Consider the following 25,113-nt stretch of genomic DNA (forward strand, 5'->3'; position numbering starts at 1 on the left):
GGGTGACTGAGTTGTGCTTTAGAGACTGCATCATCATTTGCCACCGAGATGTTTAAAAATCGCTCTATTGTCCAGATCACGCTCTGGCTCGGCTTTTTGAGCCTCGGGTGGGCTCAAGAGTATCAGCAGACCATCTGGGGGATTTTCGCATTCACAACGTATGGAGACAAAACTCCAAGTCTTCTCGCCGACGCTCGCCCAAGAGTGCTATCGGACTATGGTGCCAATCAGCTTGCAGATGCAGGTACAGCGTTCCGAGATCGCTATCTCTCTTCTGGAAAAGACGTCAACAATTCTCCATCGACCATTCAATATCTGTCTGCTACGGTCCTGGACCCTCAAGATGTCGAAATCTTTGCCTCGACGGATCAATTCGCCATTGCCTCGGCGCAAGCGTTCATGCAAGGCCTTTACCCACCGGTGGGTCAGGCCGGTCTGGAGACATCAGATGTCACAGCCAATGGCTCCCTGAGAATCTCGCCGCTGAATGGGTATCAGTATCCTCAAATCCTCACTCTCGGACAAACAGATCCGCAGTCCACGATCCTGACTGGGAATGAAAACTGTCCGATTTACCAAGCGGCCGAGTCGGAGTATCAGAATGGAGACTACGCACATGGAATCTCCCAAATCACCAACGCGTTTTACGTGAGGCTGTGGAACGAGGTGCTGTCCGGGGTGATGGATGAAACATCAGCCAACTATCTCAACGCCGTTGAGATATTCGAATACATTGAATATGAAATGATACACAACAGCACCGTCCAAACTCAGCTGACCGAAGCTGAGATCCGACAAGCACGATGGTGGGCTGACCACTACACGTACGCCACAAACCATCAATCTGATTTCAACAAATCGACAGCTGAGTCTATCATGTCAATAGCAGGTCAAACTCTGGCAGCCAGTATCATGAATGCTTTTCGCCTCAACATTGAGGAGTCAGGTACAAGCCAGAAATTGAGTCTCTTGTTCGGTGGAAGCGATACGGCGGTGGCTCTGGCATCACTGCTGAGATTGCCATCAGACCAACAGCCAAACTTGTATTGCCGTCCAAATCAAGGAGCATCCCTTGTCTTTGAACTGTTCAGCTTCCAGGCAGGAGAGTCATACCCAGCGTATCCCGCTGTGGACGATTTGTACGTGCGATTTTTGATCCACAACGGTACAAGCAACACGACATTCTCCCCATACCCAATGTTTGGACACGGCCCGAGTCATGAGTACATTCCCTACACTGAGTTTCAATCCGAGCTGGAGAGTTTCACTACGCAGAGCACCCAGAATTGGTGTAGGCAGTGTAACTCAGAGGCCATCTTCTGCAGAGTACTCGACGATGAGCGGGCCTATGCCTCTATGGGTGACCGAAAGCAAATGGCTCCTGCAGTTGCTGGTATCATAGGGGCGGTGATCATGCTAGCGATTATTGGTGTTCTTGGAGCCGTGGGACTGTGTATCTGGGCTATGCGCAAACGCGAAACTAGTCGCACGCCCAGCCTTGGTGGATTCAAAGGGACCTCAAAGTTGGCAAGCGATCTTGATGTCACGTTCCAGGGTCCACATTGGACTACTTCAAAAAACGCAAATGATCGATCAAAGATCAACATGGCTGATGGTATTGTCATCCGCGGGCACGAAAGAACAGGAAGTTGGGAGATGGGACAACCGAAAGACACCCATGAAGATCTCGAAATTGCCAGACATTCTAGCTTGTCCGCACCGGACGATGAAAACGAGGAGGAATGGCGCATTGTTCGAGGTCTGCGTGCTGTGGAAGCTCGAGAAAGTGTCTGATAACCACGCTGATATGTGTATGCCAAGTGCAGAGCAAAGAGCAGATCCGCTGGTGTGCCAGTCGCGAGATTTTTGATCCTTCGATAGCTTTCTAGAGGACGCATGCTCCAAAAATGGAAATCTATCAAGTCATCTCTCAGCCCTAGGCGGTATCGGTTATCACTTTCGCTCTCTGGTCGCCACTTCCTTCTGAAAGCTTGTCATAAACACTCACTGGAATTCTCGCGTGGTTTCTCTTCCATCATCTCTCCCAATCCTTCTCACTTTCTTCGTTCCTACTCCTTCACGCGCCTTCCAATCTTTCTTTGGCAAAAGAGAAAGAAATTGCTTTCCTTTCCCTTGGCTTTTGTTTTTTCATCTCCGTAAGTCTTCCCATCGATTTGGTTCACAAGATGAAGTACAACATCCCAACGCTCATGGCTTTGAGCCAGACTACAGGAGCTGACTGCAAGTGGACCTCTCACGCGTTCAAGTGTAAGTTTCCCCAAACTTGATCCCCACCACTGCGATCAGCACAAAGAGAAGACTGTAAATAGATATCGCCTTGACTCCTTTCTGTTTTGATCGGGTGTTCATGATGGTCATATCCCATCCGTGATTGGAAGACTGAAGCATATGATCACCGCAGCTTTCTGGATTTTCGGAGACTGCTTGTGATGTATGCATACAGATCAGCATTCACGAAGACTGCCTCTCTGGCCTCTTTGCTGTTCATTTCTGTCTCCCTGTCTCATGGTCTCAGCCATGCACAAAGTTTCAAAAATGCTAACAAGAACTCTAGGCAATCTGGTCCGAGCTGGTTCTTCAGAGCGAGCACCGCCACTCACCGCAACTACTTCCAACTGTATCGGCTCAGCTGCAGCTCGACAATCAAGCATACCCCGACGTACCAGAAACAAAGTACCGCGTCAATCAAGACTCTCGTCAAAATCACACTCGACTTCACCATCCACTCCCTCTCAAACAGGCTTTGCCCAGTTTCTGCAGACATACTCCACCCTCACTGCCCATCGAGTCACAGCAGGCGGGCGTATCGTCCCAATGGATCATACATCTGGAATACCCGTGACGACTGATGATGGTATCTATGTGAGCCATATTGAGTATGCTGACGCGCATGGCCGGTCAGATAGCAGCAACTACAGCCACATGGATGCTCACAACACCAGCCCAAATGGCATTGTACACGCCAACGCCGGTGGCAATATCGGTGGTAGTGTGGACACCAACATGCATTCCAACCTGAATGGTAGTATGAATCCGGACGTGAATGCCAACATGCCCGCCAATACAAATGGCAACATTATCAGCCGTGCAGGTGGTATTGAATGGTGGGTAGGTAGGCAAAACACGGTCAATCGGCCTGAAACAGTAGGGTTTGCCGCCGTTTCTGGCCCAGCAATCGCCCTGAACCCAACTATCGAACCTTTTGTGCCCATGAATGGGGAGATTTATCCGATCAACAACGCCGACCACTCTCGTGACAATGAATTTCTGCCCAGTGTGCCTGTGGAGTTCAATATCGAAGGTTGGGCAAATGTTTGGCCACCTCTCTTTCCACCTGAGATTCATCAAATTTGGTCCAATAATGACACCGTCAGACTGCGTCTTCAGCTCATGGCTCAGCAGACCGTGGCGCCTCTTCGCTCGCTCGACTTTTACCCAGGACCGCCAATGATAGGTAATCCCGGCCTCCCTCATTACGTGCCATGTACTCCCACACCTGTGATCTTCGAAGGAGCCCATCTTGCTCGGCCGGAAATAATCGGTCCTCGTGGCCGATACTGGAGACGGCTCGTGGACATCTTCTGGATCACCAACAGCAACCCATATGTGGATGCCATTTATTCTGGTGATGATACTCTGAACCTGGGCCGATATCAGAGTCTGCTGAACAGCTTGGTGGCGTGTGTCAGCAACCCAGTAGACAGATATGATGCGTTCATCTTGCTCCACGCCACAGAATGGCTCCGGTATCACGCAATGTTGCTGACTGTGCTCTGCTCGAATCCTCATCTCAACGATGTTTTCCACGGGCTCGGTATCATTCCACTGTTCTTTAGCCAGGCACGGCCTCTTGCGTATGCAGCCGTTGAGCGACTCGAAACAATTTTCACACACACACCATCCGGGCCTGCAGCGGCTGATCTGCACCGCCACATCATCGCCTTGACAATGTTCAATCGCTTCGTACCCTTCCCACAGAGCGATGGTGAACCGGCGCACAGCGCGGCTGATGAGGGGGTTGTGGGGAATGTACCCGCGGCACAGCTACGAAATGATCCCCAAGACAACCACCCCGCCGCCGATGATAACTTGTCGCCCGGCGATAGTGAGGATCACCCTGACGGTCAACTCGCTTCCATGCTGGTTGATGCTGAGGGCGGAGAAGCTGCTTCCCCGACGGCCGTTGCAGGGGAGGATGTTGATGTCGCGAGCACACCGCAATCGGCGGGTATCAACGTCTCACCCTCGCAGGACGCGCAAGTCGCTTGTGATCCAGAACGCAGGTAAGGATCAGTGTCCCCGTCCCCATTATCTGATTTATCACTGATAATGGTTGGAAGCGAGCTGGGAGCTTCGGGGATGGCGCTGATTTCGTGGACGGTGCCGAAAATTTCAAGCGCCATACCCAGCTTCTTGCGGACTTTCATGGTCACGGCGGGCGGCCCAACGGCGGAGGTAACACGGCGCATCACCTACCGGACAAAAGCTGGACAGTCGCCAGCGGAGAAGAGGCTGGCGCACTCTCTGGTGTAGGTCAGTTCGTGTGAGGAAGAGGTGAAGTGGCAGTTGGTTGGGAGGAGACATGGGTTGACATGTCAGGGCTCAGGGGAGGTGGGATGAAGCCCCGGCATGGTCGTTATTTTTCCAGTCCTTTTTTTCTTTGTTTTTTTTGAAGTAGGCTTAGGTACTCGACCGATCTGGGATATTCCTTAATGTCTATCAGTTGTTGGTAGCTTTACATTGTTCCTCCCTTTAATAAGGACCTCCGGTAGGCTACATGAGATGAGACTGGCTACTTGATTACGTGCGGACCCTGTCTTGCTTCTCACCACCCATCCTGTGAAGGGCGTTATTTTTACGGTGCAAAGGTTCCCTGTCAGGAAAATGAGGTGCCTAGTTATCTCGCCACTCCTGCAGCCAACGGCCTTTTGGATCGCCAAGAGGTCAAGGTTTCAAAATGGACTTAGACTCTCATACACTCCTGCACCAACATTGAAGTGTGCCCGTTTGGGCACTCCGCCTCAGGGAAATTACCCTTTTCTGATCATGTGCAACCCCTTCATAGATTCTTCTCCTACTTTTGAGGGGAGGAGTGTGCTTTATCGTCTACATGTAGTTCCATCTACCATCATATTTTTCTTTTTCATGATTCTTGCAATGGAAAGATGAACACCTATGCAGTTGAGTCAATATTAGTTGTTTACCCTCCACATTTCTGATGAGAGAGGACATTTTCGATGTGCATTATCGGGCTCGGCAAAGAGCCAACTTCAACAGGCAGACGACGAGATCAAGTGTCGCTGAGGCGAGTTTCTTCTTTAGAAAGAAAGAAGGCCACATCTAGGAGGAAATAACCTCTCTTCTTGAAAGAAGATTCCGGAATTCTGTAGTACTTCCCCAAGTGCACCTGAAAAGACATAAAAAGGAAACAAAGGACATCATGAAATCAAACTTGTAGGTTCCATTACGTGATGAGAAGGTGCTCGTTTTGACGCTGTCTGGCTTTTGTAACATTTCACCAAGCTTGTTCATATGCCTTGGAGTAGGTAACCGGACCCCTTATTCTACCTTCTCGGAAATCCCCTTGGAAATTTCTTTTACAATTACTACTGACTCTTTCGCCATGCAAAGCAACATCAAGATCTCTATGACTTGAGAATTTCCCGCTATCATTCAGGAGCCACGGAACATAGGAGGAGGGGGGACATGGAGCCCACCTTACAAGACGACAGAACCAGGGCTGCAACTCGAGGTCAGATCACTAAACGTTGGCTGCCGGGTCAGGATCAGGAATGTTTTCGTTGGGCTTGACTTGTTCAAGAATGGGAACCCGAATGGCAGACTTGTCAGCAACGGGTGCCGGGATGGGAGAAGGTCCCGGGGTCCGCTCCCCCTTGTTTTGGCGCTGAATGAGACCGTTGGTGATGCCAAGGACAGAGTCGACAATAACGGCATCGATGCCTTCCGCAACTTGGTACTACAGAGAGGATTAGCTGATGGCTCACAGGAATATTGAATGAAGTGACTGGCTGGAAAGAGGACAGAAAAAACCAAGAGCAAAAACTTACGTCCACATTGGCCCCATCGTTGTTGAGCGTGCCGTAGGACACACAGACCAGACCGGATTCCTTGACGATGCGGACGAGACGTGGACACAGAACCAGGGGCTCGGCCTGAGAAACGATACCCAGCAAATTCCATCGGGAAGCGAAGCGAACGGCTTCCTGAAGACTGCTCGCCCGAATGTCCCCGACAGGAGAGGCACCCGCATCAGTCAGGAAGAGGACTGGAATCGAGGGCTGCTTGAAAGACAAGAGGAGACAAATGTCCGGGTTGAAGCTCGAGAATAGAATATCACGGCCGCCACCAAGATCATAGACCTTGGTGAGGATGGTATCCACAAAGGAATTCAATTCGACAGCGTATGTGTCCATCTCCTCCTCTTCGCTCTCATGGAGCATGGGGTACTCTGGCGATCTTGGTTAGATCGTCGACATGTAGCTGTTCTTTACGTAGCAATTTTGTACTCACTCAATTCGATGTTGAAGCCCACGGGCTTGGGGATCTTCTTGAAAAGCTCCTCCAGGGTGGCGAATGGGGCTTGGATGTGTTCACCACGAGTGTTTCCCTTGAAACCCTTCTTCTTGTAATCGCGAGTGTGCTTGATTTTCTCCGTCAACTCGGTTGGATCGTACTCGGATCCACCCACCGACATGGATCGTGGACGCGAGCCAAGTGTGGTCGCTCCCTGCACATCAACGCTGCGGGGGAGCACGGTCCGCTGTCGACTCTTGCCAAGTTCCAAGAATTGATCGAGCGTTAGGGTGTGCACCGGGGCGTCAATACCTGTCTCGCTGACGAGGAAGTCATGATAAATGACGGGAACGTGGTCCTTTGTAAGTTGAACGTCAAACTCGACGTAAGAGGCACCCAGGTTCGCAGCAGCAATGAACGACTGGATGGTGTTCTCGCCCAGCTGAAGCGATTTTCGACTGGCCATGTTCTTGCCGAGACCTCGGTGACCAATGACCATCGTGGAGCTCATAGACCGCCAGTAGGTCTGATTGCCCGTAATTGACATTTTTGGATGCTTGAAGGGTGTGATAACCAGAAAATTGAAAGTCACGGAGCCGATGACCTCCAGGGTGTTGGCAGCGACAATAGGAATGGTAGAATCGCCTTTGAGATTGATCCGCTGAGAGCCCACTTCTGGTTTGATGCTGGAGAGGAGGGCGACGCCACGACCGACTATACGGTCTTTGGATCCAGAATAGGTGGGAACCAAATCGAAGAGAAGCCGAACTTTCCTCAGATCCGTCGTGTGGAATACGATGGGCTCCGTGGAGATATTCTCCTGAACAGGGAGATCAATGACTTCGGGCTCTCCGTGAGCGCCGCTCGCGGTAACCACCATCGAAAGTGCCGTGTCCAGCTGCGTGGCGTGGGCGTTTTCCATTGGAATCTGATCCAGGCTGACGGTCTCCAGCGGTTTACGCATGTCCATCGTGCCTAAACTGACTAAGATCATGGTCTCGTCGGTGAGATAACGATGACCAAAGGTTTTGATCGGCTCCGCATTTCGAAAGTTACTCGTCGACGTTGGTCCTGGGGTATTGGATCGTCGGTCGGTCAAGGACGACTGACTTGGTGGTGATGAGGATGCTGGGGACAGTCGGTCGGTGGGGACAGGAATGGGCTCAGGCTCGCTGGCGGGGAGGCCAGGGCTGACTTCGGCGAGACATCGAGCGATAGCCAGGTGACCACGCAGTGCAGCATGTTCCTTGGCCGTCCATCCAGAAGAGTCAAAACGGTCGACGTCTGCACCAGCTTCCACGAGCAGCTGGGCCACGCTCAGAGAACCGTCGACGCATGCGATGAACAGCGGGGTCCAGGCATAGGTGTTCTCCGCCAGCTCAGGGTTTGCTTTCTGATCTTCGGTCCCCTCTAACAAAATCCGCGCACATTCGTCATGACCAAAACGAGCGGCGACGTGCAGGGCCGTCTCTCCCTGCTCATCTTGGTAATTGATGTTGACACCAGCGTCCACCAGCAACTGGACGATATCCACAAAGTTGGCCTTGGTGGCCAGCGCCAGCACAGCAGAGGATTTGGGGCACTGTTTTCGCACACGATCCCCCGCAGCGTGCGATTCCTTCCAGTTCTCAGCTTCCAGCAGGTAGCGGGTGGTCTTTGGGTGGCCACCAACCACGCTCAAGTGCAACGGGGCCCAGCCATCATTGTCTTGCCACAAGGTACCGTCAATCCCTTCCCGGACGTCAAACATTCCCCATGATTTCAAGTGCTCGACAATCACCTGGCAGACGTCCTTGAACCCATATTGGGCGGCGTAGTGAAGAGGAGTACGACCAGAAAGGTCTTTTGCGAGTAGGGACGGCCGCTGGCTTGGGCGCATTCCATCAAGTAAATGCTCGAAGACAATGACTGCGGGATCATCCCGCCCGAGCTGTTGCGAGGAGTCGGCTTCTTTGACCACAGAGCGTGGAGGCTGGAGGGTTGGAGGCGCTGCGGGAGTAATGTATCTACTCGTCTCAGGCGGGAAATCGAGGACCAAAGATGCCGTGGGCTCCGAATCGCCTGTGGATTGCACTCGCCCCATCGAGATGACCAGCCGATGCAGGCAGTTGCGCCGATTGATATCGTCGTCCTCCTCGAGGGTGTCAACTTTGGGCAAGAGAGCAGACAGACACTGGCGAGCGCGGTGCACGATGGCTCGCTGAATCAAAGCCTTCAACACTTTGGGAAATAGACCTTCACCCGCGTCTTCGGCGGCCGCTTTCAAAGTCTCGAGCAACTCCAGCAAGACATGCACGTCGTCCTTGCGCAAGGCATCATCCACCGCAGTCACCACCTCTCTTGGCAAATTCAGATAAGGCCGCGTGGGGCCTCGTTTGAGGGACAAAGAAGAATGGGTCGAACTGGCATCGTCCGCCCTCTTCTCGTCCGTCTTGGACTGCTCCGTGATGACGGCCATCCAGGCATTGATGCGCTCCTGGGCCTTGATCGCACGGGAATTGGTTGCAAAGGGTGTGGGGTCCACCTTGGTCTCTAGATACCGCTTCTGAGCCTGGGCGCCGACCTTCTTGTCCAATTTCTTGGTGATCTTCACAAAGCCCCGGCGATTGACCTCTCCATACCACTGTAAGCGCCGCAAGTGGTACCGCAGATCAAGCAGGGCCTCTCGGAGATCATGACGGTCTTCGGGCTCCAAGCGATGACGTCCTTCCATTGAGTAGCCATAGCGATCCTCCAGTAGCTTTAACCGTCGGGCATACTCGGCGTATTTTTTATTGTAGAAGTAATCAACATCCTCGACATTGCGATCCAGAGAGTAGAAGAATCCTAGACGATGCTCAGTTCTGACGGGGGCCCCCAATTCTCACCAGCACCGTCGATCGCGATCGCGCGCGAACGCAAAGTGGTGAGGGATTGTGTCATGGCCACTTACCAGCTAGATCGGGTTCTTGGCCGGTCTTGATCTGCTCGGCCGCGGACTTGATCAGTTTCTTCAGCGCTTTGTACTTGATGTACGAGGCGCTCCATTCTGGCACCGTGAATTGGGGCAGATTGCGGCCAAACTTCATGCTGGGCGATGCCGAAACAACGATGAGATGCCCCGACAGTCTTTGCTAATCTGCAACCCCCAAGAGAAAAAAGAAAGAGATTTCTCGTCAAATCCTTTGGGTTCAAGTTCTGATCGTGAACCCCAATTCCACCGCCCGGAGATAATTTTGCCACCGAAGGACGGCACGTCTCCACACCGACGTCGTCGGGATGTATGGGAGTAGTGTTGCTTTTGGTTCTTTGACGGAGGGGGGAGGGCCAACCTGCGCAGAGCCACGAGGACCGTGATCAGGCGAATGGACGCACACGGGCGAAAGAGAGTGTGGAATCCATGGGTGAACAGAAGAGGAGTCGAAGGAAACCCCAGGGAGTAATAAGAATCGAGCAATGCTGACTTTGACCTCGTTGCGACTGCGGATGATAACACCAGTACCTGACGGCCTGTGAGGATGAGCAAAGTGGGGCCGGAAGGGGAAGGGCTCGTGGGCAGCTGACCTCGTCGGACTGGTGCTTTGACTCACGGGACCGGTGGAGCGGTGAAAGCGGTGGGTTGAAGGGCCGAGCAACCGAATTTCCGCCCCTGTGGGAACATCACATGTACCCCAATGTAGCCACGCCCGCAATGTACTACAGTACACCACTACATATGCCTCGTGGTACGATGAGAGTTTTGTACTAAGTACTTCAGTCCTTTGCTGCGGTGTAGTAATATGACCTGACCAGAATTCATCCGGCAGCTTCTGCCATTCTCTTACTGTACCACTCGAGCGAGTCCGCCCTATTTACTCACTATTCACTCAATAATGCTCAACGGTTGTACTTGTCAGTAGCAAACTATTCATTATTCTCCTGCCCTGTTTGCTCATTAGTGACACCCAAAAACACATCTATCATGCCCCTGATCCGCCTAAGCTTGATGTAACCTTTACTCCCCGGCAACGGCTAGTCGGACACTTCGCAAGATCCGCGGGGCCCCCCGGCCGAAAATCACAAAGAGATCAGTACTCATACCAAGCATTTCTCTCCGGTGGTACCTGATACTTGTGCAGAATAACGGTCATAGTAGGTCGACCTACCAGAGAACTGTAAGGGTCGACATTCCTGACCGCTCTGTTCCTATTATATATAAAGCCGTCTCGCCAAAAACCAAGTTACTCAGAACTATCTACCTGCTTCCTTGGTATCTATTTGTTGGCATAACAACTGAATGAAGCTCGCTCGTTTATCTGGTCCTGAATTTTTGATTCTGGCCTCCAGGAAAGCCATGCTGGGTAGGCATTCAAGCCTACTTGCAGAAGCTTACCCGCTAACATGAAACCTACTTATATAACGTTTGCTTCAAACCTCCATAACCCTTCATCTCTTTTAATAGTACAAGACGGAATCCATAAAAAGCTATGATCCGCTAAAACTGGAATCCTCTCAAGGATCCGACCTGCCCCATTATAGAGGTAATGAGAATCTTGACCTGGCCAGCCCCTTCATCACAGATCTGCCCCATCCGGGCGTCTGCCCCCATTGATAAACAGACACCGCTTCCCCAAGAAGAAAAAGAGTACATAATTCATTGACATCTGGAAAACCCAGACAAGAGCACGTGGTCCTTCCATTCTCCTAGGTTGAGGCTGCATTCTCGAAATCGAATCCCCACATTGAATGTGGATGACGGGAATGTTGACCTCTGCCTCACCCTCTGCATCGACATGTCCTGTCTGGATTGATCACTCAGCTTCCATGTAGAGTGGGGGCGGCAATAGTGACAAATCCGTCGCGCCCAGGCTAGTTAGATAGGTCATCCACAGGGAGGAGGAACCACCCCAATTTCGAGATTATTTGTTACTGGTCATCCTTTGTGTATACTTTTTTGACGCCCTTTCCTATCGTCCACGGGCAATTGGGCCAAAAGAGAACCATCTGGAGAGAAGATAAGGTCAAAGTTATAGGATGATCGGGATGTCGGATGGGACCAAAGCGCGTCATCCTGGAGCCCACGGGATGAGACGGATGGCTTAGAATAATGGGTCTCTGGTGAGGAAGGATCTTCCCAGTAGTACATACCTAGTAGATCAAATACGAGCAATTCCAAATCGAGCTAAGTACTCAGTTGCACCCGTTCATGGGGTCTTTTCCCTGAATATTTTTTTTTAAAGAAAAGAATGGCCAGTAGGTATTGGCACAAGATCTAGAAGCCCCGAGGTCGAATGAGCGGGACGTGTGCGCAGTCTGGCTAGCGTGATTTGTCGATCCGGGGAGGGGGCACAACTACCGGGGATCAGTGGGTCTGTTCATGTTTTCTACTTTTTTTATTTTTATTTTTATTTTTTTATTTTTTAAAAAAAAGAACTTTGGACCTGGTCTCTCTGATCAACAGTGTTGGTGTATTCAGGTTTTCATGATTGCTACAGGCAGTTACTTCAATTCGTAATCACTGGATACTTGAAGACTTCATTAGAATTTGGGTCATTGCCCCTTATCAACCTATTTAGAGTCTCAAACTACGGACGCCGGTCTGCAATAAGTACCCTCTGGTTCGAGTACTCACGTCTTTCTGTCCAGCGTCGTTCGATCGCAATCCCAGCGCCCAGTACATCAATTGGCAAGTCCCTGTTAAGAGGTAAAAAAGAATCGATCATCTACCAATATTTGGTATCTCCCCATCTTCTTCAGAGATTTTGCTGTTGTTCTTCTGTCAAGATCCGTCAGCAATCGAGGCTAGCAAGTCACCTGAGCATCGCCCTCTTCATCTCGGACTCTTGCTTCATAGGTCACAAGAGACCACCTGTCATCATCCTTCTGCCTCTCCGGACTACAATCTGTCTGCTACTGCGCGCCTAGTAGATACCGTTGTCAAGAGAAGGCGTTTACATTTCCGAGGACCCATACCCTTAGAGGCCCCATCGCATTTACTCCCATACAGGTTTTCGTAGTACGATTGCAGAGTAGTGAAAGATGAAGAGACTACAAATTCAAATGAGAGGGACAAAAAGAATCATTGCGGACATACATTAGGCAGAAAAAGCAAAGACAATCATCGCTCTTGACTCGGTAACGGTGCGCGTGAATCAACCGGACATACTAGAAGGGTATCGAGGAGAGCCCCTCCCAAAACAAGGAAGAAAGAAATAAGGTGCAACATGGGAATAACCAACACGAAAGGAAAAAAAGAAAAAGACAATAAAAAAGACACCCTTGCAGAAAACCCAACTCCAGATGCACAAAAGTTCAAGGGGACCGATTTCCTCAGCCAGAAACTCCAAGCACCATGAGCACGCCCCACTCCTTTGATAAATTCACAGATCATTGTAAGATTGGTCCTCGAGATGCTCTGCCAGAGAGCCCCTCTGGTAAAATGAGCGGACCAAGAGCGAACAGGAAGCGCAGGGCTTAGCATACTGATGGCTGCACCAAAGGCTTCAACGCCTCGACTCCAGTCTGTATAATGGCCGAATTGGACGTCTTCTTGAGACACGAGGTCAGAACCTCGACGCCCTTGGCCTCTTTCACGGCAGCTCTGGCACGCTGCCCAATGTCCCCCGAGGCCGTGGTGAGATTTTGAAGACACACCACGCCGCGGTGAACGAGGGCATCGTCATCCTCCTGACACAGACCAAGGAGCAATTCAACTCCCCGTGGCCTTTCGAGAACTGCTGCCACCGCGGCATCAAATTCGGTCAGCATCGCAATAGCGCCACCCGCCGCCCGTCGAGTAGCCAGGTCATCAGCATCGGTAAGAGCAAGCATGATGTGCAGTCGTTGCGAAGCTCTCTTGGTGGCATCGGCAAACTTGATGATTCCCGATTCACAAGTCATGAGGTTGCAGACTAGTTCGCAGGCAGCCCGCTGCACACGCGAGTTATTAGAGAGGAGGAGGTCTTCAATGACCGGCCATCCCTCTCGAACAATCAACTCGGCGGGGGAATCATCACGCGGATAAGACGCCAAGTTGGTCAAGGCAAGAAGACTTTCAAAAACAGGCAGGAGATCGCGAGGCTGGTCCACGGAAATCGTGGCGCCGTTGGGAGAGGCCAGAAGTGAAAGTAGTGGCCGCACTGGAGAAGTCGCTTGAGGAAACCCGGTGGATGGAAAAGCATGGGCTGGGTCAACCGAAATAAGAACCCGAGCCAGTGCGTGAGATGCGGTTCGACTCGTCTCGGACACTGTATTGGTCTGATTTGGCTTCGAAACAGACAGTCCCAGTAGTAGTTTGATGGCACCTTGTTGGGCCAACGTACCTCGGGACTTGGATCGCCGTGCTAGGGCCAACATGATCTTGGCAGTCAAGTCGTTGGCAGATGGGGAAGCTAGTCGGCCACACTCGACCAGAAGGGACATGACCCCCGCGTCCACAAGAGCGCCGCAGCGCTCAAGAACAGCATCATCTTCGTCACGAGGATCGACGGGGGCGCGCGCATTTCCGGCAGAGGCATCGGCATAATTCTTCAACTGAGACATCTTTTTCTGTTCATCAGACATGGTGGGAAGGAATTTGGTGAGATTGGAAATGATCATCAGGCCGCCAAACAGCACGGAAGTTTCGGCGGTATGGCGTTTCAAGACGTTGACCAAATTACGCAAAAAAGGAGGATCCATAGCGATTTGATTCTTGACCGAGGGCTCAACGGACGAGTAAGCTAGACCCTCAACCGCGTGAGAAATATTTTCAACCTTGGATTCAGTCATTAGTCCCTTAAACTTTTGCACCAAGTCCGTCACGCCTGCGTTCGCCTCCTGGGCCTCACCGTTCTTGGTCGATGGCTGGGTGGTTTCGGAGGCGCGAATCTTCGCCAAAACCACCGCGGCCAGCTCCGAGCCCTCGTCACTCCCATTGGTCAGGGTGTGTGACAGCCAGTCCGAGAAGTTTTTGGTCACGATTTCTCGGCAGGGCCGGTTGATACATGCGGCATTAAGTAGCTCCAAAATGGAGAGCTCGACCTTCTTGCGGGTGGCATCCCGGGTTGCCAGGGGACTCAATGCCGCCATGAATCCCTCGGATAAGAAGATCCCAGCAGCGGCACTCGGGGCCACGGGAAAGACCGCGGCGACCGCGGAGAATGCGATGATCATGTCATTCAACCGACCCTTGGCAATCATTGCGGTGATCAGCATGGCGAATTGCTTTTCGCCGGCCTCCTTGGAGACCTCGAGGTACTTTGCGGTGGCCAGGGTAGCTTGACTGCGTAGCTCCAGAGGGAGTCGGCTGTCCAGGGAGGTCAAGATGACCTCAAACTCTTCATCATCCACCAAATGCTGCAGGCGGCTCGCATCAACCGCCAATAACCGAGTGATTCCCTTCAGAGCACGACCGTCGAGATCATGGCCCGATTCCATCAACTTGGCCAAGAACAGTTGGAAAAGCTCACTCTCGCAGTGGAGGCGCTTGTCCTCGCAAGGCCAGACCTGCGGATCGAGGACCACCGTATCCAGACATACTGCCGCTCCGTCGCCACGGTCAAAGATTTCATCGAAGAAAGTTGTCACAGAGATCTGGAGTTGGTCGGAAAAGTATTGACGGACGCTGGTATTTTGGCGGACTAGCCCGGAGATGATCTCGTCTTGAATATCCGAGAGAACATGCGCCCGCTGGTCGAGTAGAAGTTTCAGCGCCTCCAAGGCGACGTTCTCGGGAGGCTTCAGGCCATCGGCGCGAAGATAAAAGGCGGCTTCTTTGCCGGCAACTTCATCTTTACGAGCTGCGTACCGACGGCAGAGGTCGAGGAGCGGGTGGCCACTTTCTTCTTCCTGTTGAATCTTGAGGAAGGCGGCTTTCACGTCGAGGTTATCCTTTGAGATGGACAATGCCTCTCTGAGGTTGCGTGATGCGGCCTATGAAAGAGACCGAGCGAATCAATTTCTCGTTCCGGGACCCTAGGAAGGACTTGGGTAGCTCATAATCGCTCGGAGACTTACATCGCGGTGACCCGCATCAAATAACTCGACGGCCTCGCGTGCCAGGTGAACAGCGCGCTCTTCGCCCGTTGCCGAGACCATTGCCGGAGGTGCTGTGAGCAGCGCGCTGCGAGCGAGAGATCAGGAAAACTGGGTTCCGAAGATAAGAGGAAGCTAGTGGCAAGCACGAGAATCAACTGTTTGTGGGATGGTTCTTTGGCAGAGAGATCTGTTGTTTTTTTTTTCTGCCGTTCGGAGATGGAGGGGGGGGGAGGGTCGCGGATAAAGTGGAGTTGGAGGAGGAAGAGAGAGATGAGTCCAGTTTGCACCAGTGCGAAAAGGAAGTTCCGCGGATTTTATCAGATCCACGGAGCCGCGAGCGTTTCAACAGGGATGAAGGTGTAAGAGCCACGTCAACCGGGCACGGAAATTTGGGTAAAGAGGTGAACCACCGACGGAGATACTTCTTGCAGACTCGCGTCGATCTTCCAATGATTTATTCTTGGCCAGCTTGGCTTTGGTCTGCACCTGGCAGATTGCAGAAAGGAGCGAGTATAGACAAGTATACCCACATTGACTGGGACGCATAATGCATCAGAGCATGTGTAATGTGTATTGTTACCGATTACGAGGTCGGTATTACCAATCGCGCTGCATCCCCCAAAGTTCCGTGGATTGGATCGCATCGGCATTGACGACCAACGATACGGCATTTCCGTGACCCTCGCATTACAAGGATCTACAGGTGCGTCCGGCCGGGGGGCGTTGGCCCCCACCCACTTATCTCCGGACGGGCCCCTCGCCTTTTTGGCACGCCTAGGCCTAATTAATTGTATGGTCAGTCCAGCGTCCGGTCCAGCTGGTTACAATTACCGTCCATGGTGTCCAATTGGCCATTGGCTCCTTTCCGGCGACCACTTTCATGATTCAGCTGGCTCCAGGTGGTTTTGACTGTATGATACCGTACTGCATACCGTACGGGTGGGCTTTCTGTCAGCCCATTTCCGCCACCAATACCCATTATCAATCGCCCTGATAAGACCAACCACGAAGGCGCCCGCCATCACGTTGCCGATAAACCAAAACTCACAATCGCGCCGAGAGGCTGCCCGCGATACGCTCCATCTTCATTCAGATCATTCAGACAGACTGGACAAGATGACATAAGTTGCCAGGGCTACGATTCACTCAGTGATAGTACGGACTCGACAGACTCACGGACCAACCACCCCGGCACAGCTCCAGTCGTAAGCTCTGACTCTGCATGATCATCCGGGCCCGGTCGATAGGTCTCCGCGATGGATGTCCATGGCATTGTACAACGTCACTTACCATGTCCATCAAATGGGGACTAGTGAAAGGGCGATCGAAGCACGTCCATCTTGCCAGCCTTGACCCGAACAAGCAGGATGAGCTAAACGCGGTACAATCCCCGGCCGCCCGATTAGTCCGTCCAAGCCGGAGGTGTCAAGGAACACAACCTCTTCTCCATCCGCCCTTGACATCCATTCCCACTGCTGATTCGAGGAAGTTCGTAGCGAGTCTTGCCAAGCATTAACCTTAAAAAAAAATTCATTTTTCACTTCTTCGTCTTCGGGGTGGAAGCTAGTCAGCGACGGTACACTTCATCACTTGGCTCATGGCACAGACGATCCATCGACTTTCAGCTAAGCACGCATGGCTAGCAGTCTCAAAAGTCCGTCGGTGGGACAACAAAGAACATGCGTACTTGCTTACAGAAGTGCATTCTTGCCAAGAAGATGGGATGATCGGAAACATGGAAGTCATTTAGGCTGGATCACCCTTCATGGTATGGTGGCTTCCAGGCCTGCCCAGTCTTTTGATGGGATACATTGGGTCTATCGTGGTGACACCCATACCCACCTGCACACCTGGAGTTGTGGCCACGGAGATCACTTCCAACGGCCATTGAGCCGATGGGATCTACAGAGAGAGGGATTGACGACCGATGCTGGGGTGAGATCATCTGTAGTCAGCACCGGAAATAGTCTACCGGATCACCGGGCAGGGATCTGAGAGATCCATTGAATCCCCGGAGGATGAATCTGAGTTAACCTTTGGGCCGATTCCAGTTCCTCCACTTTCTTGCAAATCCTACAATTACACAGGTCGAGATGAGACAACTGGTTCAGTAACGGAGTACATACTGGAAGTACAGTGCCTCGAAACATCCTGGTATCCCTCTCCCAGAACACCTAACGGGCATGCCACTCACATCCAGGCCCTCCTTGCGCTACTGTTCCAAGTTATGAACACGTATCGGCGAGAGAAAGCTCGACCTAGTGATACAAAGGCCATCATTTATCTCCGTACGCATGATGGGAATGCCAGCTCAGGCATTTTCACTAAGCCCACCTACCTACTTGCCAAGGGGCACCTTGTTCACCCCATTTGAAGCAAGTGCTTTGTCCATGATATAGTTTGGCGATTGCTCGGTCAAGACTCAATCATTCTCCAGTGGACGATGCTTCAGCGACACATTGTTAAAACCACATTAATTGCAATCAATGTAGCTAATCGCGGCTGAATCCCAACGAGGCGAGAGGACAAGATACCGTGAGGGTACATATTGACAGAAACAAACAGGACTTCAGCTGGAGCACGGAGCATTCGAAAGCCAACATTGTAGGAGGGACCGCGATCGACGCTATCACCTCGTGACCTGGCCCTATCTTATCGCGGAGCTATTTGACTCCCTCCATTCATTCGCGATCAACGACGTCGAGTTGGGTCCAGTACAATACTTGATTGACAGTCTCGCAGACTGTACTTACGGTTGTCATCTCTCGTTGCGGTTGACTTCGATCTTTGATTTCCAGTATCCCTGGCAGTTTCGTCATGGTCAAGGTTCGCTCCGTTTGCTCCGCATAGAATCATGAACTCAGTCGATGCATCTGAGCACTACGAGCTCAATGCAACAGGTATCTGCACTCTGACAGTCCTGGGGTATTTCTCTCCACTATCCAGCGTCACTGACAAGAAACGCCAGAACTTGCACCTTCTCTGCTCACCGTGATTCTCGATACGAATCCACATGCCTGGGCCACCCTGGAGAACTCGCTCCCGCTGACCAAGGCCGTGGCAAACATTCTCGTCTTTATCAATGCCCATCTCGCCTGTAATTATGCGAACGAGGTCGCGGTGGTGGCATCTCACACCACGAAAGCAACATGGCTGTACCCTGTGCACGATGAAGACCCAACCAAAGCATTAGCCGACGGCGACGGCGACATCACAATGAATGGTCAGGATGGAACAGGGTCACAGACCAACAAATACCGCCCGTTCCGCGTCGTGGAGGAACGAGTCACACAACGGTTGAAAGAACTTATGGATACGACGAGCAGCGAGGATCTTCGCGGGAACACATCCACTATGCTCGCGGGGGCGCTGACCCTGGCTTTAAGCAACATCAATCGGCGGACCATTGCCTGGGCCGAGAAGCACGGCGGTGCAGATTTGGAAGATGCCGCCGGTGATACCGGTGGTGGTGGCAGTGGGCCTGCAGGGGGTACAGGACCAGGGCGGTACTCGGCAGCAAGCGACGACGAACGCCTCCAAAGCCGAATCCTGATCGTTTCGGTCAGTGGGTCCAGCGACTCGGCGCACCAGTACATCCCCGTCATGAACGGCATTTTCGCCTGCCAGCGATTGCACATTCCTATTGACGTGTGCAAATTGAGTGGCGATGCGGTGTTTCTGCAGCAGGCCTGCGATGCCACCAAGGGCGTCTACATGGCTCTTTCTGAACCGCGTGGCCTGCTGCAGTATTTGATGATGGCTTTTCTTCCGGACCAACGCTCACGCAAACATCTCGTTTTGCCGACGCGCGTCGATGTTGATTTCCGCGCGGCATGCTTTTGTCATCGACGGGTCGTGGACATTGGCTACGTCTGCTCTATTTGCCTCAGCATCTTCTGCGAGCCGCCTCCCGACAATGAGTGTCTGACGTGCGGGACGCCGCTCGACATTGGTGACTTTGGCTCTAAACCAGCTCTCATTCCGAGAAAGAAGAAGAAAAAGAAGCGAGCGAATGGGACATCGACGGTAGGAACGCCCATGTCCACGGGAACGCCAACCCCCGGCCCGGGCTGATATGGACTGGAAAAGAATGAGGCTTCAATCAAGTGACAAACTCATATTCCCTTGTACTCTATAACCATTTCTCTCGCTGGATTCGAGGAACTGGAAAGGTCTCTAATTCGGCTGATGCTATCATGGAATCAATGAGGCATAAAAGACGTATCAGCGTGATTTCATGGAGTTTTTTCTAGGTCATCTAGGTAATGAACGCAGATTCACGTATGTCCTAGAGCCAAGACGGTGTAGTGAACAGACACATCGGACGTGCGCTCGAAAGGAAAGGCCAGGATGGGGAAATCTTGAACGCCTGAAATTGAGGACCATGCAATGGCCGGTCAGAGCAATGTGCAGAACAGATGTCAGAGAATTAAGACCATGGAGACAATGGTCAGCCATAATCGATGCGTGAAGAAAGAATATGCCATAGGATAATTGGAGGGCGTAAGACTAATAGGGAATCGCCCAGGAAAGCACATAAAGAACACCCACAATGCTGCTGGCGGTCTCCAACACCCACAGCGGCAATCGAGCTAGCATTTGTAGATCGAGATTCAGCGGGCGAGAAGTGCCAAACCTTATTCCGCCGCCTGCCGGCAAGACATTTATGCTGTTCTCGTGTTTAGGTCCTATCGATCTTTCGAATTTTGGCCGCGGGCCTAACAGTACCACGTACGAATATTTATCAGCACGCTCGTTCGAAAAAGCCCGAAGCGGTCTCTCACTTACTCGGGATACTGGAAGTATGTTCCTCCAAGAGCAGTAGCTCCGGATCGTGTGATTCGAGACATGATACAAGAAGGCTGCTCATCGCAGCTTGACATGGATGCAACCGCCTGTATAGAATGATCAGTGATAGTCTGGCAACTGCGTATTCTTGGAAACCAACAAAAGAGTCGCTGTTATGAGCGAAGAAGAGAGCGATGCCATCGATAGTCTTCTTGACACACATGATACCGATCGAACCGCCGATGTCGCTATTGATCACAGCAGGATGACCTAGACATTGTCTGTGTCAGCATCTTTTCACAGCAAAACACCCTCGGTGTCATTTTGAAGAACAAGCATACGCGCAAATTCGTTCTTGATCATTTCGGTAATAGCCTCCTCCTCGCTCACGTTTACAAGACGTCCATTGCGGTCTTTGCGTTGAGCGTAGTAAACACGATTGGCACACGTACTGGCGGCGAATGTAGACGAGATATGCTCGCCAGTGCCAGATGTACACACAGCCACGGTGGCTTTTTCGGAATCAGTTGGATCAACAGGAGTCACATGGGTGCCAATACCGATCAATGCAGCCGGACCAACTCTGCCCCGATGCTTCATGCCGATGCCTCCGGAGGAGGATCCCGCGGCGATGTTACCATATTTATCAACCGCGATGACTCCAACAGTGTCCGTGATGGAATCTTCCTTCTCAGAGGGACGTTCTTCGGTGCCATTCAGGCTGTTTGAATCCCCAAGCTCCGCTCGAAGGCTGGATCCGTAGCCAGCTGGAAAATCGAGTCGTGGGTCATGCTGATGCTGTAATTTAAATAAACAAATGGTTAATGTTACGTACAGATCGCACATACGCCATTGGTTCTCTTACGATATTGTCAAGCCGAGAGTGTTCTGCGTCCTCGTGGAAGTTAGTAGGGGGAAGCACAGAAGATCCAGGGTGGACAGATTGTTCAAGACCGAAGCGAGTGCCACTGGGGCCTGTGTGGGTGGTCTCTGGAGTGGTTTCAGAATGAAACGTCGTGCGATGACCATCTGTAGAATCTGCGCCCTCGATATGCTCAAACCGAACATAATCACTCTGGTGTACCTGTGTCGTGTCATCTGCTGTGCGAACATTTTTTTCTATTCCACTTTCGACGACGGTAGTTTGGCTCGTGGGACAGACGCTGGGACGGCAAACCCATGCGAGAAAAGGGTTTCGCTTGCTCTTCTCTGGGTGCTTAGCTTCATAGGCAGCGATATCTTTGCACCACATCTCGTACCGAGCCCGGGGTCCAGGAGCGATGAGATGTTCCGGAACGGTAAGAAGGACACCATTGTCCCAGGCAAAGTCAGCAGCTCCCTGGCCCACGAGAAAGTTTGGTGGCACTCGAGCTAGTCCAGGGTTACGGTACGCTTGGTCATAGATCTTGCGAGCTAGCATGATGGGGTTCTTGACAGCTGATCTGCGAGTTAGTCAGATGTCCAGGTAAGGCAAGGAGAAGAGGTCATACTGGGAACTGCTCCGCATGCACCGCTGCGTCCGAAATGGTCGACAATCGAGGCATCGCCTTCAACTTCACCAAGAGCATTCAGATTACTACCATAGCCCGCATTCGTAACAGGCGTATCCTCCAAGGTCATGATGGCCATTTCCACGGCATCGACCGCAGTGGCTCCATTTCGCAGCAGGCTCATTCCAGCTTCGATCGCCCTATCAATGAAACTTGTGTCAATTTTGAACATTGTAACCTTCCTTTCAATCATACATACTGTCTGCAGGCCTCGAGATGCATATCCTCGTTCTCGTGCGAATGATAGCCAGCGCCAGCATGCACGAAGATAGCATAGAGGCTTTCTGTCTGCCGCAAGCTTGTCATTTTGATGAGCTTACAACCTCCAAAGCTATTTGTCTTTCTTTTTTTCACTTGGTAATCCGCAGCAAGGTAAAGCGAGTGGTGGTTAAGAAAGGAAGTCCTTGCAAGATGGGCCAGGCCAGTCAAGCAGTCGGCCAGTTGAGGAGCGAGTGTTTCGAGGTTGAGCTGAATCCAGGAAATTCAAAGCAAAGGATTCAGACACGTGTCGATGCTGGTTTAATCCGATCAGGGAGAGAATGAGCGATGCCTCCGGAGACGTGTCTGGAGAGAGAAGTGAAAAAAATATTTTGGTCCGACGGAAGAGGAGGTTTTTTAATAGGAGATAGCAATACAAAGAGACGAAACGAAGGACTGTGCCAGGAAAGCTGGATTTGTAAAAGATAGGTCAAGGATGCCACTGACTTGTGCGGTGGGCAAAGGCTTGTATTTGGGCAAACAATTGTATGTTGATATGTTTATCGTCGCGTGATTTACCAGTTGAGGCCCTCATACTCCAAACGCTCCTTCTACCTTTATTTCATCAGCATCAATGTGGAGAATGGCAATAGCGCCGGTATCCGGACTGAGGAGAATCCCCGGGCGGATTTCTTACTGGCTCTATGACCTGATTATTGCACTGGCGAATTTGGGACCATCTGAACATATCATGATGTTGTCAAATGCATGGCAAGTTTTACTTCGTTACGAGATGATCGATCGAGCCTGTAGATCTGCTAGACATACACGTGACTAGGATAGTGAACCACACCTAGCACACCATGTACGATGTGAATTCTGTGCTTTATGTTCAATCATGAACATGATTCATCCTTCTCCCTGGCGTATGCTCACCTGTGACTAATTTAGAATTTCTGCTATTGTCATCATGCAAGACCAGACAAATCTGCACAACAAGACCTTGACGAGACTGGACTGAAGTGGAAGTCAGTCTGAGGGAAGCTCGGTGCTTATGTAAGATTACGTCCCCGCCTTGTCTGCCTGAGCTCCTCCACGGTTGACCTCATATCCCCTCCCCCTTCTAGAGGCACCAAGTGTTTCCCCCATTTACGACTGAATTGGCATTGCCTACTGCTCTTTGCTATGGCGTCCCAAACTCCTGCCGTTGTCATGGACAAGTGAGTCTTACTTTTACCTGGGACTTGAAACCGAGGCTAACCAGCGATTGCGATTCAGCGGTACCGGTTACTCCAAGCTGGGTAGGTGCCTCGTGCGCGCGAGCATGGCGGCGCTGAATTGAGCACACATAGTGTCCCCACAGAACTGACATTCCACTCGGATCATTCTACCAGGTTTTGCCGGTAACGACTCACCTTCTTTTGTTTTTCCCACTGCAATTGCCACCAAGGCCGGTGCTGGGAGCGCTGGAAGCTCCGCCGGTTCGCGGCCTGCTGTCGCGAGCAAGCCCACTTTCTTGAGTGGAGGCGGCGGAGGTAGTTCGCATTTGTCTGCAAAGCGTGGGACGGAAGACCTGGATTTCTTCATTGGAGACGAGGCTCTGGCCGCAGGCAATGGTCCGGGCTATGGTGTCAACTACCCAATCCGCCACGGTCAGATTGAGAACTGGGATCACATGGAGCGATTTTGGTCCAACTCAATCTTCAAATATCTGCGTGTCGAGCCCGAAGACCACTACTTCCTTCTGACTGAGCCGGTATGACTATGTCCCAATTCCGCGGCTTCCCCGCATTCTGTGTTGATTGTCTGGATCCGTACTAACGTGGAATCATTTACAGCCCTTGAACCCGCCTGAGAATCGCGAAAACACCGCCGAGATCATGTTCGAATCCTTTAATTGTGCCGGTCTTTACATTGCCGTGCAAGCTGTGCTCGCACTCGCCGCTTCCTGGACTTCCTCAAAGGTCACCGATCGATCGCTCACCGGTACTGTCATCGACTCGGGTGATGGTGTCACCCACGTCATCCCGGTTGCCGAGGGCTATGTCATTGGATCTTCCATTAAGAGCATTCCCATCGCGGGTCGTGATATTACCTACTTTGTTCAAAGCTTGCTTCGTGACCGGGGTGAGCCCGATAGCAGCTTGAAGACAGCCGAGAAAGTCAAAGAGGAGTACTGCTACGTGAGCCCTGACATCGTCAAGGAGTTCGCGCGATACGACCGCGAGCCCGATCGTTTCCTGAAACACACTGTCACCTCGCCCAACGGCCGCAGTGTCTCCATCGACGTGGGATATGAACGTTTCCTGGCCCCCGAAATCTTCTTCAACCCAGAGATTTACTCGTCCGACTTCTTGACCCCGCTTCCCAACGTCGTTGATGGCGTGATCCAGTCTTCTCCTATCGATGTGCGACGAGGTCTATACAAGAACATTGTGCTTTCCGGTGGCTCTACCTTGTACAAGGACTTTGGGCGTCGTCTTCAGCGCGATATCCGTCACTTGGTTGACGCTCGAATCCGCGCCTCAGAAGCACGCAGCGGCGGTGCGCGCAGTGGTGGTCTGGATGTTGCTGTTGTCACGCATAAGCGACAGCGGCACGGACCCTGGTTCGGCGGTAGCTTGCTGGGTCAGACGCCCGAGTTCCGGAGCTATTGCCATACCAAGGCTGAATACGATGAGATTGGCCCCAGCATCGTGCGGAGATTTGCCCTGCTGGGTGGCCCCGGCAGCTCGTAGACCTTGATCCGCACTGTCCTTTATGATGTTTCCAACAGCAGGTGTCGCTGATTACTCTTGTTCATAGTCCGCTATCTTTCCATCCTTTCTTTCCGAGCTTGTCTTTTCTTTTTAAAAACCTCTCTTGATCTCTTCTTGTGTTGTATTCAATCAAGCACTAGGGCATGGGTACACAAGAGGTTGTGCTTGGGCCCGAGTATTAAGGATGGACCTAATGGATTGTTAGGCGGCTTTTTTTTGTGGAGAACCGGAGGCAATCTTTTAAGACAGAATCAATGTGTGATTCAAGGACTCACTGCTGGTCTTGG

At 51.8% G+C, this 25,113-nt stretch overlaps 8 protein-coding genes across 8 annotated transcripts; 4 read left to right on the top strand and 4 right to left on the bottom strand.

Annotated features, from left to right (window-relative positions):
• Positions 1 to 48: 48 nt before the first annotated feature.
• POX_d05255 (uncharacterized protein) lies at positions 49 to 1,794 on the top strand (the record flags this gene model as incomplete). The annotated part of the gene is made up of 1 exon (XM_050114104.1): positions 49 to 1,794. One exon carries the CDS (start codon positions 49 to 51, stop codon positions 1,792 to 1,794), a length of 1,746 nt encoding a protein of 581 aa, XP_049969055.1.
• A 392-nt stretch (positions 1,795 to 2,186) lies between these two features.
• POX_d05256 (uncharacterized protein) lies at positions 2,187 to 4,554 on the top strand (the record flags this gene model as incomplete). The annotated part of the gene is made up of 3 exons (XM_050114105.1): positions 2,187 to 2,268; positions 2,576 to 4,304; positions 4,362 to 4,554. The coding sequence occupies 3 exons, from the start codon at positions 2,187 to 2,189 to the stop codon at positions 4,552 to 4,554; spliced, it is 2,004 nt and encodes a 667-aa protein (XP_049969056.1).
• Positions 4,555 to 5,782: 1,228 nt separating this feature from the next.
• On the bottom strand, positions 5,783 to 9,623 carry POX_d05257 (uncharacterized protein; the record flags this gene model as incomplete). Its single annotated transcript, XM_050114106.1, has 4 exons — positions 5,783 to 5,998; positions 6,090 to 6,490; positions 6,553 to 9,381; positions 9,488 to 9,623. The coding sequence occupies 4 exons, from the start codon at positions 9,621 to 9,623 to the stop codon at positions 5,783 to 5,785; spliced, it is 3,582 nt and encodes a 1,193-aa protein (XP_049969057.1).
• Positions 9,624 to 11,167: 1,544 nt separating this feature from the next.
• Positions 11,168 to 11,308, bottom strand: POX_d05258 (uncharacterized protein; the record flags this gene model as incomplete). Its single annotated transcript, XM_050114107.1, has 1 exon — positions 11,168 to 11,308. One exon carries the CDS (start codon positions 11,306 to 11,308, stop codon positions 11,168 to 11,170), a length of 141 nt encoding a protein of 46 aa, XP_049969058.1.
• A 1,585-nt stretch (positions 11,309 to 12,893) lies between these two features.
• POX_d05259 (uncharacterized protein) lies at positions 12,894 to 15,591 on the bottom strand (the record flags this gene model as incomplete). Its single annotated transcript, XM_050114108.1, has 3 exons — positions 12,894 to 12,944; positions 12,997 to 15,426; positions 15,511 to 15,591. 3 exons carry the CDS (start codon positions 15,589 to 15,591, stop codon positions 12,894 to 12,896), a joined length of 2,562 nt encoding a protein of 853 aa, XP_049969059.1.
• Positions 15,592 to 18,385: 2,794 nt separating this feature from the next.
• On the top strand, positions 18,386 to 19,605 carry POX_d05260 (General transcription factor IIH subunit 3; the record flags this gene model as incomplete). The annotated part of the gene is made up of 2 exons (XM_050114109.1): positions 18,386 to 18,431; positions 18,500 to 19,605. 2 exons carry the CDS (start codon positions 18,386 to 18,388, stop codon positions 19,603 to 19,605), a joined length of 1,152 nt encoding a protein of 383 aa, XP_049969060.1.
• Positions 19,606 to 20,040: 435 nt separating this feature from the next.
• POX_d05261 (uncharacterized protein) lies at positions 20,041 to 22,175 on the bottom strand (the record flags this gene model as incomplete). Its single annotated transcript, XM_050114110.1, has 7 exons — positions 20,041 to 20,200; positions 20,320 to 20,426; positions 20,480 to 20,589; positions 20,661 to 21,117; positions 21,185 to 21,756; positions 21,810 to 22,009; positions 22,069 to 22,175. 7 exons carry the CDS (start codon positions 22,173 to 22,175, stop codon positions 20,041 to 20,043), a joined length of 1,713 nt encoding a protein of 570 aa, XP_049969061.1.
• Positions 22,176 to 23,252: 1,077 nt separating this feature from the next.
• On the top strand, positions 23,253 to 24,805 carry POX_d05262 (Actin-related protein 3; the record flags this gene model as incomplete). The annotated part of the gene is made up of 4 exons (XM_050114111.1): positions 23,253 to 23,287; positions 23,346 to 23,368; positions 23,462 to 23,823; positions 23,906 to 24,805. The coding sequence occupies 4 exons, from the start codon at positions 23,253 to 23,255 to the stop codon at positions 24,803 to 24,805; spliced, it is 1,320 nt and encodes a 439-aa protein (XP_049969062.1).
• Positions 24,806 to 25,113: the final 308 nt, after the last annotated feature.

Source organism: Penicillium oxalicum, chromosome IV (genome assembly GCF_001723175.1).
Source record: "Penicillium oxalicum strain HP7-1 chromosome IV, whole genome shotgun sequence".
Taxonomy (NCBI): Eukaryota; Fungi; Ascomycota; class Eurotiomycetes; order Eurotiales; family Aspergillaceae; genus Penicillium; species Penicillium oxalicum.